The sequence below is a fragment of the Dipodomys spectabilis genome, unplaced genomic scaffold, assembly GCF_019054845.1.
Source record: "Dipodomys spectabilis isolate Male_0828 unplaced genomic scaffold, ASM1905484v1 ptg000140l, whole genome shotgun sequence".
Classification (NCBI taxonomy): domain Eukaryota; kingdom Metazoa; phylum Chordata; class Mammalia; order Rodentia; family Heteromyidae; genus Dipodomys; species Dipodomys spectabilis.
In genome coordinates this window covers 9651257-9669890 of record NW_024870817.1, presented here as the reverse complement: position 1 = coordinate 9669890, position 18634 = coordinate 9651257, and the positions used below count along the sequence as shown (strand labels likewise).

At 34.3% G+C, this 18634-nt stretch overlaps 1 protein-coding gene across 9 annotated transcripts in view; it reads right to left on the bottom strand.

Moving 5' to 3' along the window:
* The window catches only part of Mctp1 (multiple C2 and transmembrane domain containing 1), a 415812-nt gene that overhangs the window by 154908 nt on the left and 242270 nt on the right, over positions 1 to 18634 (bottom strand). For 8 of the 9 annotated variants that reach the window (XM_042690819.1, XM_042690817.1, XM_042690815.1 and 5 more), the window contains 5 exons: positions 7503 to 7605; positions 5696 to 5798; positions 5245 to 5346; positions 4769 to 4843; positions 2713 to 2832 (listed from right to left, as the gene is read on the bottom strand). In XM_042690819.1, the coding sequence (XP_042546753.1) occupies positions 2713 to 2832; positions 4769 to 4843; positions 5245 to 5346; positions 5696 to 5798; positions 7503 to 7605 (503 nt within the window). Of the gene's footprint in view, positions 1 to 2706; positions 2833 to 4768; positions 4844 to 5244; positions 5347 to 5695; positions 5799 to 7502; positions 7606 to 18634 lie in introns of those variants that run through there. The other variant, XM_042690824.1, reaches the window with a different exon arrangement.

Genomic DNA, 18634 nt, shown 5'->3' with positions numbered 1-18634 from the left:
TGGTGGGAACAATATGTTTGTAACAATGGGTGCTGCTTATATTCTCCTAGTGGAAAGCAGTTCTTTTCAATAAACTGACCTAGTAAGGCTCTAGTCATGCAAGGAGATCTTTGAAAGATGTTGTTTTTAAATACTGATCACTTTTAATTTCAACAAGGTGAAGAAGAGTCATATAACAGGGATTTTTTTCTGAATTGTTATGATATTAAAATAGGAAGACATATATTCAGAAGACTCTTTAGAAAAGAAATAATATCTACTGTGTTGCCTACGGTACACTTATTAACTTTTCTGTGTATCAGTTTCTTCCTTTAAATACTGGGAAAATAGTACTATCCACTCTATAAAATTGTTAGGACTCTTAAATACATTAATGTATCTAAGTGTTTTTCATGTGAGAAATAGTTCTTTATCATATAATACATGCTTAATAAATACTAGTTGGCTATTTACACATAAATTTTGTGTATCATAGTTTAATCTGAGGTTAAATAGATAGTTGACACAGGATTACCAAATAATTTAAGATTCAAGTGGAATCAAGAGGCAAAATTGCTACAATGGATCAAGCGTGTCTGTCATGATATAACAATGAACCCACCCAGCCCTTATTTATCAGGTATCACTGAAGAATGAGGTTCTCCATACAGAAATAATTTTCAGATGGACTGCTGGTTCAATGGTAGGTCCACTAATTTAGAAGTATATTTTCCTAGGAGTGTATAGACTGCCAGCTGCTCTAGTGTAGAGATGCTATAGTGCAGGATGAAAAAGGCGTGGTTCTGTTCTCCTGGAACTCAGCTCAAGTCCACATAAAGGCAGTTTGCTTCTATGAATATCATTGAATGCTTCTTGATTTTTTTTTTAAAAAATGAAGCAGCTAACATTATTGTTTCTTCTTGAAAGTACTCTCAGTGTGTGCTCACATTGTGGTCTGTGACCTCTTTGTTACCCTGTGTGTCCGCAGGCCTTGCCCTATCTTCATTGTATCTATTCTCTTTCTCTGCAAGCCTCTTGCATTCAGCTTACTTTGTGGGACTGAATCTGCTACAAATTGGTCCCCAGATAGAACAGATTATTATTACATTTTTTCCTCTAGTGAAATCTGCTCTCTTCCAGTGAAAACAGTCAAGTAATATGTGCATGTGACTATTTTTTTTCAAATTATTTCTTCTTACAATGAGAAAGACATTGTGAAAAGGGCTGCCATCTTGAATTCATTTTACCTGAGAGACTCCTGCAGCTGGAAGAAGTTTGTGAGGCCATACACAACACATTGTGCTACGCAGGGATTCAGAATGAATGTACCTGAACAAATGATATAATTTTATACATTTCTCTGTTTTCAAATTTCACAAACAGCTGTGGAAAATGGCTTCAGAAGAAGTGAATAAAAATGGCAGCATGACCTTTCTAGTAGAATTTTATTGCTGCTCTAAGGCCTCCTAGAACCTGGAAAGAAGGATATAAAGTAGACCTAGAAACTCAGCGTCATTTTTTTCTTATTAACATTGACAAACCTCCTCTATGCTAGTGAAAAATCAGGCTAAAGTTTGTTTAACAGTATTCTGATATATTTATTATGTGAAGCAGCCACTAAAACAAGTACTGAGAGATGTAAAAAAAAAATTTTCCTCCTCTAAAACTTAATGAAGATAAGACTTACTTTTTTAAATGAGAAAACATGTATATGGGAAGCAGGTTGCCTAACTTTCTGGTAACTTAAAACACAAAGAGACATACACATTCTTTGTTTGTGTGCTCAGACATTAATGCAAGTCTACTGCAAGGCCTGAGAGGAGGGTAGAACTCAAAGTATTAAACAGATATGCAGACATTCATTCGAATGGTAATACTAAAATGTTGGTTTGTTACTATAATTAAGGCATTTCTTGTAAGCCCTTGAAATAAAGTCATATTTTTTTGTGCAACTGCAACTGCTTAGGTACTTAAATGCTAACAAACATGAACATCACTTCAAACTAAAATACTATAAATAAGCGAAAATACTTGAGAGTAGAAAATCCCAGATAAAGCTCAAAGGAAATAATATTCTTGGATTTTTCTGCCTCTGCCAGTTGGTCTCATCAGCAGTTTTTAAATAATCAAAAGTAAAAGGTTACATGATGAACACTGGTAGAACTGTTCAGATCGATTGAATTCTCACTTGTGACTTTTTAAAAACTGGAGATTTCAGAAATAATAAAATATCTGTTAAATAGGTCATATCCACTTCCAATTGATTCACATATTAAGGTATTACCAACCAGAATTTTACTACCCATAATATTCATATTTTGGCAGAAACAAATTCCAAATTCAAGAATGAATCAAATCAAAGGAAGACTGGCCCAGACTATTACTATCATTATTTTTCACAAGGAGGACTTGTTCTTGGCTCTCTTATTGCAATTTGGAATTATGCAACATGCAGAATTTTTACTTTTTAAGTGTAACAGAGAAAATTATACATTGGCTGTGATGTCTTGCGTTTTGGAAATCTCGGGGGGTGCGGGGGGGAGGTATATTCTTGGACTCAGACCTTGAACAATCCATCAGGTTCCTGCCCACAGCAAATCTGTCCAGTCAAGTCTTAAAATAGGAGTTTTTAAATGGCCACATCGACATAACTGTTACTATAGCCACAGAAACATGCATCTATGAGTACTGAATTTAATGAATAACAATGTAAGTAATATAGCATGATCATACCACAAAAGCAGCAAGGCTCCTTGGAGGTGAATCCCAATCAAAGCAACTATTAATGTAGTACGCAGCATTTATGAGCACCATGACACAGCGTTTCATCCGGATAAAGTTTCTTAGTAGCAACTGTAAAGAAAATGGAAACATCAGAGTTGGCAAGAGGAGAAAACAATCAGATACACCGCATAATTCTTCAAGCTTATTGTCATTTAAAAGAGACTTCAAAAGTTAAAAAAAAAAGTTGCAAGGACATACCAAGCAATTTGGCTTACAAGTTAAAGAGAAAGAACTATTTCTGGAGAAAGTAGAAAAAGCACTGATTTATAAAAGCAGGCTCTTAGCTAAACATATTTTTAAAAACAATGCTATCATGTTGGTTGGAATCCTTTGTCCATTTTTCTGCTATTTATAGATGATGGACCTTGATTAATTTTAAACTTCATTTTTGTGTGTGTGTGTGTGACTTTAAGATGAATTAAATGTTTTAATTCCAATAGATTTCAAAGTGAGATCAATAGCTTGCAAGATTTCAAGGAAAGAGCTAAAAAGTATAGCTTATTATAGAAAACAGGATATTAATTTTGTAGGATTTCTTCCTTTCTTACTATCATATTCTCTACTCTCCTGTCACTTTGGTCTCTTTTTCACACACATTATGTTTAACCTACATATCCTCACTGTTTCCATAATTTTAGAATTAGAGAAAAAAATTATAGTGACAAAATGCTTTACAAAAATCTTTTTGTTAGAAAAGTAAATGAGAATTGAAATAAATTTAATTTTTTTTACCACAACTTAAATAATAAAAAGATTAGCTTATGTACTTGGTAATGGTTACAATGATGACATACAGGAATATTAACAGAATAATCATTTGTCTGTAGGTTATTGTTTTGCCACTCCAAATATACTTCAATGCTGATCTGGTATTTTAAAGAAGTAGCTATGTAAAGCTTAATGAAATACTATGGCAAAATGTATAATGTGTCAATACAGATACAAAATATGCGTATACCAGTTATAACAAGTGGCTAAAACTGAAATTCCATTCACACAAAGAATCTTCTTGTGTGTTTCATCCTTGGCCCCTATCACCTTTCTTCCAGAGCATTTTTTTTATTATTTTCATCTGCAATTGTAGAGAAATATAATCTCTATTTCTATTTAACTAGATAATTGCTTTACATATGCTATCTTTAAACACCCGAGATCCTATTGTTGATGGTGAATTTATTAAAGTGTAAGTTAAAATGTTCTTAGATTTTAATAGCCCCAAACCGGTCAAATATTTCAGAGCACAAATAAGTTCAGTAAACTTTACAGCCATAATAACTACTTTTTCTTTTAGCTCTGCTAATTGGATAGAATCTTAAAAAAAAATAAGGTAGTGTAGTATTCTTTCTTGACATCAAACTAAAGTTAAAATTATAATTGATAGATTCCAAGCTTAATTTAAAACTCCTTTATCATAAAAAAATCAGATTTCCTGCTTTTTTTTGGTGAAAATGTCAATGAAAGTTCACCTCTAAAAGATCATCGTTAAAATCTAATTAACAGGAAGGTTTGCCTTAAAAGATGGAAATCCTCCACCCACCAGTGGATTAGAGGAAAGATCTTTATTGGGGGCTCCATTTACACACACCTGCATCATACCTGTGGGTGGTCTGCACATATATGTGAACCTCAGCTTTTAGCATTCTCATTTACACACTCCATGACAATCAAACTGTATTTTATGTTCAAAAAGATCACTCTTTTGCTAATGCATGAGTACATATCCATTAGAGACAGCACCTACAGTATCCCCTTTCCTTTCTGACCACCCCCATCCAATTTATTACTTTGGTATTGTCCTTGTTTGAGATTTTCCAGAAAGGAGAAGAGTAAAGGAAAGAAAAGAGCCATTTTCAATTAGTAGGTGATCCACAATTTCCCATCATCTTCCCCTCCCCTCCAGACCTCCAAAATTTATTTGAATTTACTAAGATGTTTTACAGATACAATCAGGTCTTCCCAGAGGGAGGAATCTTTCCTTGCCTTTTTTTTTTTTTTTTTTTTTTACCTGTTTAGAGAGTCTGTTTTCCTCTTCAATGTACTTCTGTTCTTTGGGTATTAATGTTCGTAAGCTGGCTTTCACCTATATATCAACATATGTGTCTGTTATGGATTCATAGATTACAAATGTTTACCAGTTTTTTTTTCACGCAGTTCGATTTGCAATCATTTAGAAAGTTTCAAAGTCCTGGTGGCTGTGCTCATAAAATATAAATGTATACAGTTGCACATGCATGGGCTTTCTTCCCTTTCTCAGGCAGGCAGGCAGGCAGGCAGGCAGGCAGCGGCCGCGCACAGCACAGAGCAGTCGCCAACTATCACAGAGAGTGTGGGTGTGCCAGGCAGTGGCAGAAGCGCATTCTCCAGGAGACATCAAGGTTTAGAGAAAATGAGGAATGACAGAAATTCTCTACAAATCAGGAACAAAAGCTTTCATGAAACTGAACTCTTTAGCAGTACAAAAAAGCCAAAGTTAAGACTTACAGCATTAAAAATCACATCTATTTCAAGATAGATGACCCCCTTTGTTGGCCCTGTCAGCTGCTTGTTTTTCAAGACGTAGGCTTTCTGTTCACCATTTTGAATCTGCGGGAAAAGGACATGACAGCCGTCTGTCTCGCGGTCTCCACTGAATACACTCCCTCGGTGACCTTTGACCCCCAGCTGCTAAAACTGACAGAGAACCCAAAACAACTGTGGCAATTCTGACAAGTACCTGTTCATTACCAGGATCAAGTCTGTCAGGAAAAATTAACTATCATGGGATTCAACATGGCCGTGAATTGAGTATGTTAAAAATTTTAGTGTTCTTATTACAGACCTTGGGTGAGAAATGACAGACATAGAGCTGAAGGTTTTTTTTTCTTTCTCTTTTTTCTTTTTTAAACTTGAGCAAAAGCAACACAGAAGAGTGTGTCAGGTGAATAAAACTTACAGACAGCAATGGTATGGCAACTTTGCCCAGAAAGTCAGCACTTCGATCCCGATCTTCATCATAAACTGTCACTTCAAGAACTGAATGGATATCTTTTATGTTGCTGTATAATCCATGTATAAGGGGGGAAGAAAGAGATTTCATCAGTAGCAAACAGCACCGAGAATGTTTTTGACAATTTAGATACCTCCTGCTGATTTTCTATTTTTATGTGTCGATTGCATATACACCTATAGAGCTTAGTATGTGACACAATTTCCCAGAATGCTCTCTACTTGACTACATTGATGGTTCTATTACCTAAAACTTTCAAGCCCATTATAATTTCAAGTTAGAATTTTTTAAATGAAATATAGCTTCCCCTTTGGATGAACAAAGAATAAGCAGGTAAAAAAAATAAGTAAGTAATACTGGTAATTTTAGATGATAACTTCTCATTATAACAATAAAGCATCATCTTCCCATAATCTTCATATGACTCACCATCAGATTTGATATCAGAAAGAATCACAGTATATTTTTGGGGGGGCAATTATTATTTTCAATAATAAAGACCATTTTCTTTCACCAAAATGTCAACTTAGTTGTTAGGTATATAGTAAAAATGAACAAACAGAAAAAAACAGAATAGAGAAAAATGTAACATTTATAGCCTTTGTACCACCCTGGAATTGAGAAATCAAGTAATGTTCCAAAGACAATATATGAGAACAAACAACTGTGTGTGTGTGTGTGCTTCATATTTTTGTTTCTGGAAAAGTAAATGCAAATTATTGACAGCATGTATTCTTTGATCAAATTGTTTACCAAGAAAACATGAATAAGCGAAAACAAAACAAAAGAATATATTCATCACTGAAAACCCACGACCACGTGTGAGAAGAGGCTTTATCAGGGCACAATCAATTAATGGCTTTTATAATAATCAAACCTATTCATTCAATTATGCATTCCAAAGAAAAACATTCTCTTCAACCTTCTTAGGAGTGCAAGTCGCCTACCCAGGCTTTCATCTCTTATAAAAATGTGGAATTCCTCAAAAATAAATTGGTCAGATAATTAAAGCTGATTAGATACTGGTTCTTAGGCAGAGACATTATAAGGAATTAATGAGGAATTTAGCAGTTTTCCATGTACAAAAATAAAACTGTGTTAGAAAACTTTTAAGTACTTCTGTTTGGAGAGTTCTCCTTTGTTCAGAGTTCAATTCTAAAGCTCAGTTTTCAAAAAGTGGACTTAGGAGGTACTAAGATGTAGCATCAGCAGCTTTTAAAGTGGCATGATTGAAAGATCTACCAACTTTTTAAAACAAAGAAAAATTAACTCAAAGGTTGTTTTGCTATCTAGGAAAATACTTAATATTCTTCTTGTGCTAAAATGAAACAAACCAAAACTAAAGCATCTGCTGGAGTCGAGACAGGATTGTTTGCTGATTTCAGCAATAGAACAAATAGAGCTTTGTCCTCCTTGGTGGCAATGCAATTGGGAAGAATTTCAATAGAAAGTATAAAAGGAAGAGGCAGTATGGAGAATCTGTTGATGGGAGCAAAACCCTTAGCCAAATCATAGAAAAAGCAGCTAAAAAGAAAATGGCTGTGAAAAACAAAGAAAAATGGTACGCCTTCTTCCCAAGGTTTCACTCTTTGGAAGGTTGAACCTTGTGATAAAACAAGGTTATAAGTAAAAGCAGGGAAGATTGTGTTGAGTTGTGAGGATTAGTGAAGAATAAATGCATAGATCTTTTTTAAAAAAGTCATTTCACACCAATTCTGAAATGAGCCCCAAAATCAAGGTAGTAACTACTTACAATGTGAAGACTTTGTTCCATTCAGGACTGAGATTTTTGTAGACAGTGTGTGTTAACAGTCTATCGTTGTTCAATTCTACTACACAAAATGGGTCACTTTTACCTACAAGTGATTTTGGGGAACACTGTTAATATAAACAGAACCCTACCATTTCATGGTACTAATCAACATCATAAATCTTTCCCACAAAATTTATAATAAATGAAGTGTAACATTAAAAAATATTAAAATCCTATTAAAACAAAGTTAGATACAACTAGATGAGGTTAGCAATTATTATGATTTAAAGGAATTTAGAACCCGCAAAAAGTGAGAAACCAATATAGCCGGAATTTCAATTCACAATTTTTTTTAAACAAAAGTAATACTGTAACTAACAATTTTCAAAGAGAAAATGGCATAGATCCATCCCTAAATCAGTTTGTTTAGGTCTATAATGGCCATATGAAATGTTCACCTGCTTTAATCTTATGCACATATATTTTTCAGCGCATTTGATTTGCTAGTAACGTGTTACAGGAATTGCTAAGCAAATTAAATTTGAGAATTCTGGTCTATTTCAGAATTATAACAGTTTAAATCTAAGGCCGAGCCACTTTATTCTGAGATATGTATGTAATCGCAACAAAGTAAATTAGACCCTCTGAGATAGAAAAAAAATTCTGTCATTTCAAACTTCACATCAACAAACACTCTGCATGGTAAAGAGCTTCCCTTCCCCCCTCCCCCGCCCCTTTCTGTCCACTGGGTTTGGAAGTTATCTGTTTACAGCACCTCTGCTCTGCCATAGTCAAATCTCATCTACTGAACAATAATCCTTTGCGATGTTCTCAATGTTTCTGTAATGTCATATCCTGTATTAAAAAGAACCTATAAAGTCATAGGCTCTTTGGGGGCAGCATTAATGATATTAGTGCAGCATGTAATTTGTTTGATACCTTATACAAATGACAATGAAATCAATATTTAGACAAAGCTGTCCAGAGGTCATATCTTTCAAACTACAATATTGATTTACACTACATAAGAGGTTAATGTGCATATTATTAACTTTAATGATAAAGAATAATTGTTTTAAATGCATTGTGATTTGTAGTCACAGTAGTTTACACTTGTGTGAAAGCTTAAATATCATTGTAGATTTTCAATTAAATTTTAATGGGAAGGAATTTATTAGCTATCAGTGACAGCTAAGCTACAAATTCCTGCATAGTAGTGTGTTTACTTTCCATATTGTAATTCTTAACATAAGCTGTGCAAACTTTAACTCACCTTTAATTTAGTAATTTTATATTAAAACAAATTTAATATGTATGTGCTGGCTCAGTGTAATCATATATCCCTGCATAATTGTATAATTTAACAGTGTGACTTCCTTTATAATTTTGGGTCTTGGGGAATCTTTTTCAATAAAGATAGAGAACTGAACATTTCAAGGCTGGTTCAGGATCTGTGTTATCTTTCCCCTTCCCAACTTTATTCATTCTTCTTGCCTTTACTTATCTTTACCTGCCACACTTCTAACTCACACATACTATGGGAGATTGTTAAAAAAAATTTGGTTTGAGAAAACATATTGTAGAGCTGGGGCTATATCTCAGTGGTAGAGCACGCTAGCATGAGTCAAGCGCTGTGTTCAAGTCTCTAGCCCATCAATAAAGAAATTGTTACTTGCTTTGTTCAGCACACCCATAACTTTATTTTCGTCCACAGAATTCTGTACCAGCATAAAAAGGCAGAAAGAACTTATTTTGAAGTACGCTTATATGCATGCTTCTATGTGATCTACGTTTTGGAGAGATAGCATTATTTAGAGTATATTTTTAATCCCTGATCTCATGCAGTTTACAGGGAGGGAAATGATAATGAGTACATTTCATAGTGTTTCAGGAAAAATAAATATAACAAAGGGAAGGATGAAGTGGAATAGATATATATACAGTTTTCCAAAGGGCTACAGGAGTGGTCTTGCTGAGAAACTAACTGTAGCCAAAGATATGTAGGCAGTGAAATGATGAACCTTGGGCTCTGCAGAGGAACAGATGCTGCAAAGGCCAGAGGAGCGGCTGTGCCTGGTATTTCCACAAATACTCAGGAAGACAGTGTAAGTGAAGAGGTGGACTGAGGGTGGCAGTGTGGGAGTGACAAGGAGCTATAAGGAAAGTGGCAGTGGAAGTCCTTGCCTTTCACTTTTAGATGAGAGATAAAGCTTTTGGGGGGTATTTGAGTCGAGGGGCAATAAGATCTGATGGCTACTTGGAGAATGAGATAGAGAGAAGGGGCAATGGAAGAGGTCAGGAGAAGGATTAGAGCTACTACATTTGGATTCCGAATGTATCTTGAAGGTAGAACTATCAGGATTTACAGATGTCAACATTGAACAATAGCATATGCCCGCTGTCATTCTTTCAGAAAGGAAAATAATTCATTGGACTTAGTTATCTTAGTCCCTTTTATTCTCCCTCTCCCTAGGAGAAAAAATAGAATGGACATATTTAAAAAATCTGAAAAAGAGGAACATTTAGGAAAGAAGAGAATAATTTTATGTTTAATTTTTATTCATCTTAAAATGTTATTTCCTGACAATAGAAGCAATAGATACCAGGTCTTTAAATAGTATGTTATTTTTCACTAATTTAGAAAGTATCCATCACATCAGCCACTGTACAAATGAGGGCAATTAAGAACTAATAGTGATTTCCAACTAAAATAATAAAAATGTATAATACCAAATCTGAACTTAGCATTTACAAACATACACTGCAGTTTTGTTTTAAGAAGTGGCTACACATAGTTAATGTACTTATTCAGCTTGCCAACTAATGACTTAAATGACTGGCTTTTCAGTTTGTAAATTTTGTGTGCTTGATTATCTGCCACTTAGAGAGATCAAAACAATCAGAGAAATACTAGTAATGGACTAGCCATTAATTATCTCTTAATTATTCCTTCCTTTCATTTTTTTATCATCCTACTTAGATTGTGATATGCTGCTGAGAGTACCTGAACTGGTTAACTCTAGGATGGGGTCTTGATGTATTATACTCTGCAAATCTCCAGGGAGTGATACACAGTGGTCCCCTGTCATGTTTTTATTCAGTACCATCATTTGACTAAAGTACAATAATTGAAGGAAGCTTCCAAGGTTGAAGTACATTTTATGTCTGGTAATTTTTGTCTACTTTAAGAATTTAAATGTATGAGAATATAAATTACACATCTTTTTTTTCCTTTTTCTTTTTTGGTGCTTGCTTTACTGGTACTTAACGCAGGGCCAGGGTACTCTCCCTTAGCTATTTCCACTCAAGGTTACCCTTCTACCACTCAAGTCACAGCTCCACTTCCAGAGCTTTGGTGGTTAATGTGAGGTAAGAGTCTCATGAACTTTCCTGCTTAGGCTGGGTTTGAACAAAAATCCTCAGAACTCAGCCCACTGAGTAAGCTAGGTTTATAGGAGTGTATCTTCACTGACCAGCAGAGAACACAATCTTTTATCTTCCTTGCACTCACCTTTAAGACTAAAGCAAAGTTACAGGTACCAACAGTTTTTTTTCCCCTTAACTCTCATCACTTTGGATAGAAAGTGCCCTTCCCTGTCCATAGCAAAGCAAGAAACTAGAGAATTTGGTTTGGCTGGAAGACAGAAATTGCAGCAGTGCTTCAGGGTGAGGGTAGTAGCTATGGAGTTGATTACTTTAATGGCAAAGACAGCTAGATGAGAATTTTAGCCATCTTTGAGAACATGGAAATTTTGCATGTTGGCAATTTTCTAGAGGGAACTAGGAATGCCTTTTGAAGCATTCATTACTTATTGAGTGCTGCTCTGCTCACCCCAGAATTATAAGTATGATTAAGACATAGTTGAGCTCTTAAGGAATGTACAATTTAGTAGGCATGATAGACGTGTAAATACACAATTATAATACAGGATTTTAAGTACTATATTAAAGGTAAGTGCAGAGTGTAAAGGGAGAAATGAGATGGAAGCACATCATTCTCTAATTCTAAAACAGGAATGAGAAAAGGAAATAGAGAATATTTCTCAGTGGAGGTGACCCTCATGATATGTGATGATTGTACATCTCTACCGCCAGCATTTTGAAAAGTGAAGAACCACAAAGAAAAGTGGGCTTTAATATAATCACTATAAAACAGATCCTTAAAATTATTACATTAAAATGGAAGCATCTATCCATAATCTAGTTAAATATTAAAGGCTATTTCTTCTTCTATGGGTTTAAAAAATAAGAAGTAAATCTCTCAAAGGAATCAATAATAGGGAATCTTTTACCCTACATCATGAAACTAAATCTATAACAAATTTTAAAGTATATGCTCTATTACTCCAATTCTTCTTTCGGTAAAAAGTCATTCCTACAACAAAAGAACAAACATCAGGACTGACACAAGTGGGCATCTTCTCTGACAATCTTCAAAACAGAACTAAAGATTCACTGGGGGTGTGCTGACTAGCTAATTCGCACTCATAGTCCTTGCTATTTCTGGTCATGACATTGACATTGACATATTGATAAAGATCTGTGGGAAAATCTGCTCCGTACATCCTTTGCTTGCTTACTACCTGTTTTCATGGTTTATCTTAATTTCCTCATTTGACAAAGTTTGAAATGGCTATATTTTAATATTTAATATTAAAAATATAATCAGAGTTGCCACCTGTCATTTCTGCAAACTGCCACTTTCAGTTATGACAGGGAGTGTTGCTAAAGCTGAGGGAATTCCATAGGGCACACTGGAAAAAAGCAATGCAGGTGGAAAAGGTTGTCCAATATTTCCCTTAACACTGGTGATGGGGTTTGATCTAAGGCTTTCTTATCAAGTTATCTAAGCATATTTTAAACATCTGACTGGTAGAATTACATTAACTAACAGTCTTCACTAGGTCCCCATTAGATTTGATTCTGGGGTGGAGTAATAAAAATTGGGCTTCTCTTTCCTAAGTCATGAGGAATGTTCCAATGTGGAGTACAGCTAATACTCTAGTTTCATGGCTCTCAATCCAGTAAAGCTAACATACTTTTTCTTTCTTTCATATTAAAAATTCTGTAATGACCTCTTTACTACCTCAAAAGAAAGTAAAACTGACATATACATGATTTTAAAATCTGGTGTAATACCTGAATTCTATTATGATGGAGAACTAAATTAAATGTTCCTTTGCAATAAAATCATATATTCATTTATTAAGCAAATATTTAAAGGGCTATATGAGCAGGACATAGAAAAGTCTCTACGGATGGGGATTTACTTGTAGAGGGGAGGAGAGAGGAGAATAAATTTTGACCATAATTAATTAGTTAAAAACTGCATGATATACTAGAGAGGAATGTACGCATTATCCTGCCCATGTAATTGTAACCCCTCTGTACAGTATGTTCAACAAAAAAAAAAAAATATATATATATATGAATATAAAAAAAGAAAAGAAAACCAAACCAAAAAATAGAATAGGATAAAGAATTTGAAGAATATAGGGGAACATCATAGTTTATAGATTAAGGTAGCTGGAGAAGGCCTCATTGTGAAAATGAGATCTAGGAAAAGAATCAAAGGAAGTAATGAAGAGAGGAAGAGTATATCTGAGGAAGAGTGATCCAGAAAGCCCAAACTGCTTGCACAAACTGCTAGACCAAAAGGCTGGTGAGCTTGGGACACAGTAAGCAATAGGGAGATTTTTTTTTAATCAGAAAAGTAATGGGAACCAGATCATAAACTACCTAGGATACCAGTGATGGACCTTGCAAAATGGCAGGCATCCCTAAATCTTGAATAAATAATACACATTTCAAGATGAAACAGAATTATGAAATAGATTTTAACTAATCAATGTCTATATTTAGTTTTCATTATTTAAGACTATCTAATACTTTGTATAGCATATTATATTTTCAGCACCAATAGTGCTTCCCAATCATTGTGGCAATTATAATGCCCTAAAAACTGTCTGAAACATTCAAGGGGCAATACAGTCTCAACTCAGGTGAGAATCAGTGCGCTAAAGCAACAGTTCTTAATATGCTTTGGTTGAAGAAACTCAAAAACATTTGAAGATTTCAAAAGAGTTTTGTTCATGTGGGATGTATCTGTTAAAATGAACACTTTAGAATTTGTTAAGGGCACATTAAACATTTTAGTTGTGGGTGGCTCACAAATGTAATCTGAGCTCTTCTGAGGATAGTAGTTTGAGCCAGTCCAGGTATGAAATTCTGGGAGACTCTTATTTCCAATTAGCCACCAAAAAGACATATCCCCCGCCCCACTCACACACACACACACACACACACACACACACACACACACACACACACACACACACACACAATGTTATTAATTCACAATATTAATCAACAGTATTTTTACCCAAATGATAAAGCATATAGCCTTTAGGAAACTACACTGAAAGAATGAAAGTAAACATATAAATGGCATAGTTTATCTTCACACACTACTGAAAGTATCTTGGGATATCCAGAGAAGTTGACCCTAAACTTTTAGAACAATAAATAGGAGCAAAAGAAATAGAGTTCTATGAGTTTAAGGGCTGATGTTTCTTTCTTTTTCTTTTTTGTTGAACCCTGGACCTGGGTAATATCCCTGAGCTTTCTTGCTTAAGGCTAGTGCTTTACTACTTTGAGCTACAGAACTACTTCTAGTTTTCTGGTGGTTAATGGGAGATAAGCGTCGCATAGACTTTCTTGCCCTGGCTGGCTTAGATCCTCAGATCTCTGATTCTCAGATCCTCAGATATCAGCCTCCTGAGTAATTAAGATTGCAGGCCTGAGTTTCAGGCACTGGCAAGTTTTTTTCTATTGGAGTCTAGAACTAAGTGCAAAATAATATTGATGGGATTGCATGTAACTAGATGTATTCTTGAGTAACAGAATGGAAGCATCTTGTCTAAATTTATGGCAAATGACAGGAGAAGAAATTAGACAGATAAGAACTTAGAAAAGAAAGAAGAGGAAAACTGTGGGTACATAAAACGAGGAGAGGCCATGAGAAAAATAATGTCTGAGCTCCTAAGAATTTAAAGACATAGAAAATCTTCATTGTCAATTCATTTTAACATAAAAAATATTTGCAAGTAACTTGTAACCAAGATTAGAAACATAGATGTATTTGGCCAAAAATGAGTAGAAGTATTGAAGTACCTTTGTTTTTACAAAACTTTCTGGGTATTTAAAGACCTATATATAGTATTTAGTTATATTTTCCTGCAGAAAAACATAAGATTTCAGATTAACTTTTGTATAAGTAAATTACCTAGAGAGATCTCTTGTGATCAAATTAAACCTTTTAGACTTAAAACTTAAATACTGTAGTAGGTGATTAAACATAAGCATATAATCAAAGAAACATAATGGAAAGCTGTATTGAAGTCTTTGCCTTTAAAATGACATCTCTCTTTTATTTCTTGTCTGCAAAATATTTCATTCAGGAGTGTATTATCCACCTTGACACCTACTACAGTATCTGAGAGTCTGAAGGCTTGGAAATAAGTTTTAAGACCAAATTTAAAACTTCATCTAGAGCTTACCTTCCCCTATGCAATGAAGTAGTAGTGAGGCTCTGATCCTCCTTCACAGAGATATTTGGATTTATTTTTGGCAGTTACAGTTTTTGAAAAAAGTTTTTATAATGAACATAAAACTATTCATTGTTTTTATTTTTTATTTGCTTTCTGGAGTAATTTTGAAATCTAACTGAGATGATAGGTATAAAATAAAGGTGCACCATCCATCCCGTAGTATGTGATTGGTGCTCCTTCCTTCCCTTCTGTGCTGGATATGATTCTAACTACCTTCTAAAATGTCTTTCTGAACCTTAGAGGTTAGACATCCTGACACACTTCCAGACTCCCTTGCAGCTAGGGATACACATGTGGATTGGGTTGTATGAATTAGGTATACTTTGCTAAGATTTAGTATTAGAAATTAGTGACTGAGAACATGTTCATCTTGCTGATGCAGACTTGTATAAGTGCAACTTGTGTATGTTGTCATCACAGTCTTCACAAATTGCTAGTGAGGAAGGAGCAACTATTTATTCTACCATGTGGCCTTAAAATTAACTGGAGGAGAGGGAAGAGTTGGGGAGGTAGGGAAGGGAAGGTAGGGGAAAAACAAAGGAGGTAAAACTGCTCGATAGGAAATGTACTCGTTACCTTACTCATGTAACTGTAACCCCTCTGTACAGTATCTTTCAATAAAAATATACAAAATAAAAAAATGAAAATAAAATTAACTGCTGGAGACTGAGGTTAGAGTCCCTATTTTTAGACTCTTAGACTTCTTAGATTCTTCCTATCCCTAAAGATTCTGTGATCCACTTAATATTCAATAATAAGTCCCTTTTTGATTAACTTTTCTAGAAGGAAGTTGGCTTTCTGGACTGAACCTTATCCATTACTTCCCTTGCCAGTTCCTATGGATACTGTACACATAGCAGAGCTTTACATAACTGGCAAAATAAACCATGTCCCATTATAACTTCTTTTCTGCAGTATAAGTAAGTCAGTGGCTACAGAATAAGATCTGAATCTGTATGCCTAGTCTGCCATTTGTGAGTTGGTGTGTGTGTGTGTGTGTTTGTATGTTTATATTATCTTGACTGGATAAAATAGTCCATCTTTCTAAACCTTAGAAAGATTCTAAGTTATAAAGTGGAGATAATAATAGTATTTATCCAGTTGTTATATGATTGTGATAGTCCTTGAGCCAAGCTCAGAATAGGTTCTTTTTTTAAAAAAAAATAGTTTTATTGTCAAGGGGATATACAGAGGGGTTCCAGTCACATATATAAGGTAGTGAGTACACTTCCTGTCGAACTTGTTACCTCCTCTGTCATTTTTCTCCCACTTTCCCTCACCTTAATCCTCCCCTTCTGGAAAGTTGTGCAGCTCATTTCCAACATGGTGTCTTGTGAGTATCGCTGTTGCACTGGTTCACCTTTTGTCCTTTGTCTCACCATTTTCTTGTTTCTCTTCCCTTCCCTAATTCCAATAAATGTCTATACAATATCCAGGGTACCAAAATCAAATACAGCGACAACAGAGGATAAACCATAGAGGGAAAAAAAAAAAAAAACAAAAGGAGGGGGTAACAATGCTTGACAGGACTCATTGCCTTACTCGTGTAACTGTAACCCCTCTGTACAGCATCTTTACAATAAAATAAAATTTAAAAAAAAGAAAAAGAAAAAAGAAATCACAGTTTTGACATGTGGTAGGGGCTTGGAAAATGTTTCACGCAATATTTCTCTTATTATAATTATCTTCAATTATCTTCAAGTTATTCTCAATGGCCATGATTTCAAAACCTCAGATATCCCAGTAGAAAATATGTTTTTGTTGCTTTCTTTGTATCTGTCTTCAGAAGTAGCTCCCAGGGCTAGATTCCGACTCCAGCAGTATGTCTGACAGTCGGTCCACAATGAAGTATTAGCGACATTCCACTTTTTTAAAAAATGGAACAGAATTAGTACTTGTATAACTGACTTCCATAAAGCTTAAACTCAGCTTAAAATCTTTCCTATGATTAACATAAGACATTTGCATTTTTACCTTTTTGGCAAATTTTTAAAGCTCAGAAATTATCTTTAAAGAACTGTACAAAGGAGTTTCAATTCAGTATGCCAATATATAGGTTCAATGCCTCTTTCCTTATCTATATTCCTATTTTTAGCCCAGGTAAGAGTTAAGATTTAAACTTTTTTATGTTCACTCTGTTGAATGAAGCCAATTATTTCAGTCTGTACACACATATATTCCCTAACAGATTAAATTTACATTTGTATCCATACATATATGCACAGATATATAAAAGAATGTGTAATATTGTGTCCATATATTAGTCTCATTAAAAATGAATTAGCTAGCCTTCTTGGCAAGTTTGACAAGGAAGCAATTATCTTCTCAAAGTCATTAGTAAATAAACAATTTGGACCAAGACAGAACCCTGTGTTTGTCTATTCTGGATCCACATTGACTTCAATCTTTTAATCATTCTTTGGGATTATGATGATTCTAATGATACTAAATAACCCAAATATTACTGTAGAAAGCTTCTCTCACTAAAAACATTTAAATTTAGATATTTGCAGAATTTGTCTGACCTGTTATTTTAAGAACTGTCTTGTTTATTTATGAAACTATATTGTAATATAGAAATATGTAATACTAGTTATATTTAAAATGATTGAAACATCTGAAAGCATTTTGTGAAGCCACAAGTGAAATCCTGAAGGTTGCCCCTACTAGGCAAATCTGCAATTCCCTATGTTTTTACTCATAGGATCACTTTGTAATCTTAGTTCCACAGAACCTGATTAATTATTTTATAGTATTTTTCTTCCCCTTATTTCATACTGATAGTGGGACCACTGCTTTCTCAGCTTATAGTCCTTCACCTCTAGACCATATCAAACCCAATTATTAATCTCTTTTGTCATCCACCCATCCTTACAGAGCCTCTATCTTCTAGCCACGTGACCTGCATATGAATCACAGATGATTTCTCTAATTCCCTTGAAAACACGGGTTCAGACTCAGGGCCTCCCCAGCTCCTATTCTAAATAAGAATTTCCATTCCCCTTTTCACAAATATTTAATATCAACTGTTCGTTTTTAGAACATTTATGCATGTCTTTAATCAAAACATGTTAATAGTTAAAAATGTAATTATTAAAGGAAAGTAACTTATTTCTAGGTAAGACATGACCTAAAGGAAGAAAAAGTCATAATCTTTCCTTTCTTTGTGGAGCTTTACTGATTAGTCTTATCCTTAATGAAGAGACTTACAACGTATCAGTACACTTATCACACATGTAAGTCTGTGCATATGTATGGTTAATATGGTATTCTAAAGTGAGAATCTTATGATAAGATTGTTGGTCATTATTAATGCATTATAAATTGGATAAAATGTCTTCTTATAGTGTACTAACTGCTTATGCACATTCTGTAATGTAATTATTTAAAGAGAAACAATATAAGTGTATATAATGGAAATTAAATATAATTTTAGATATTTTCAATATATTTTGGGTTAACTGAGTTTTTGCTTTAAGCAATGTAACAAGTTTAAGATGTTAAAAAAGCAAAACATTAAGA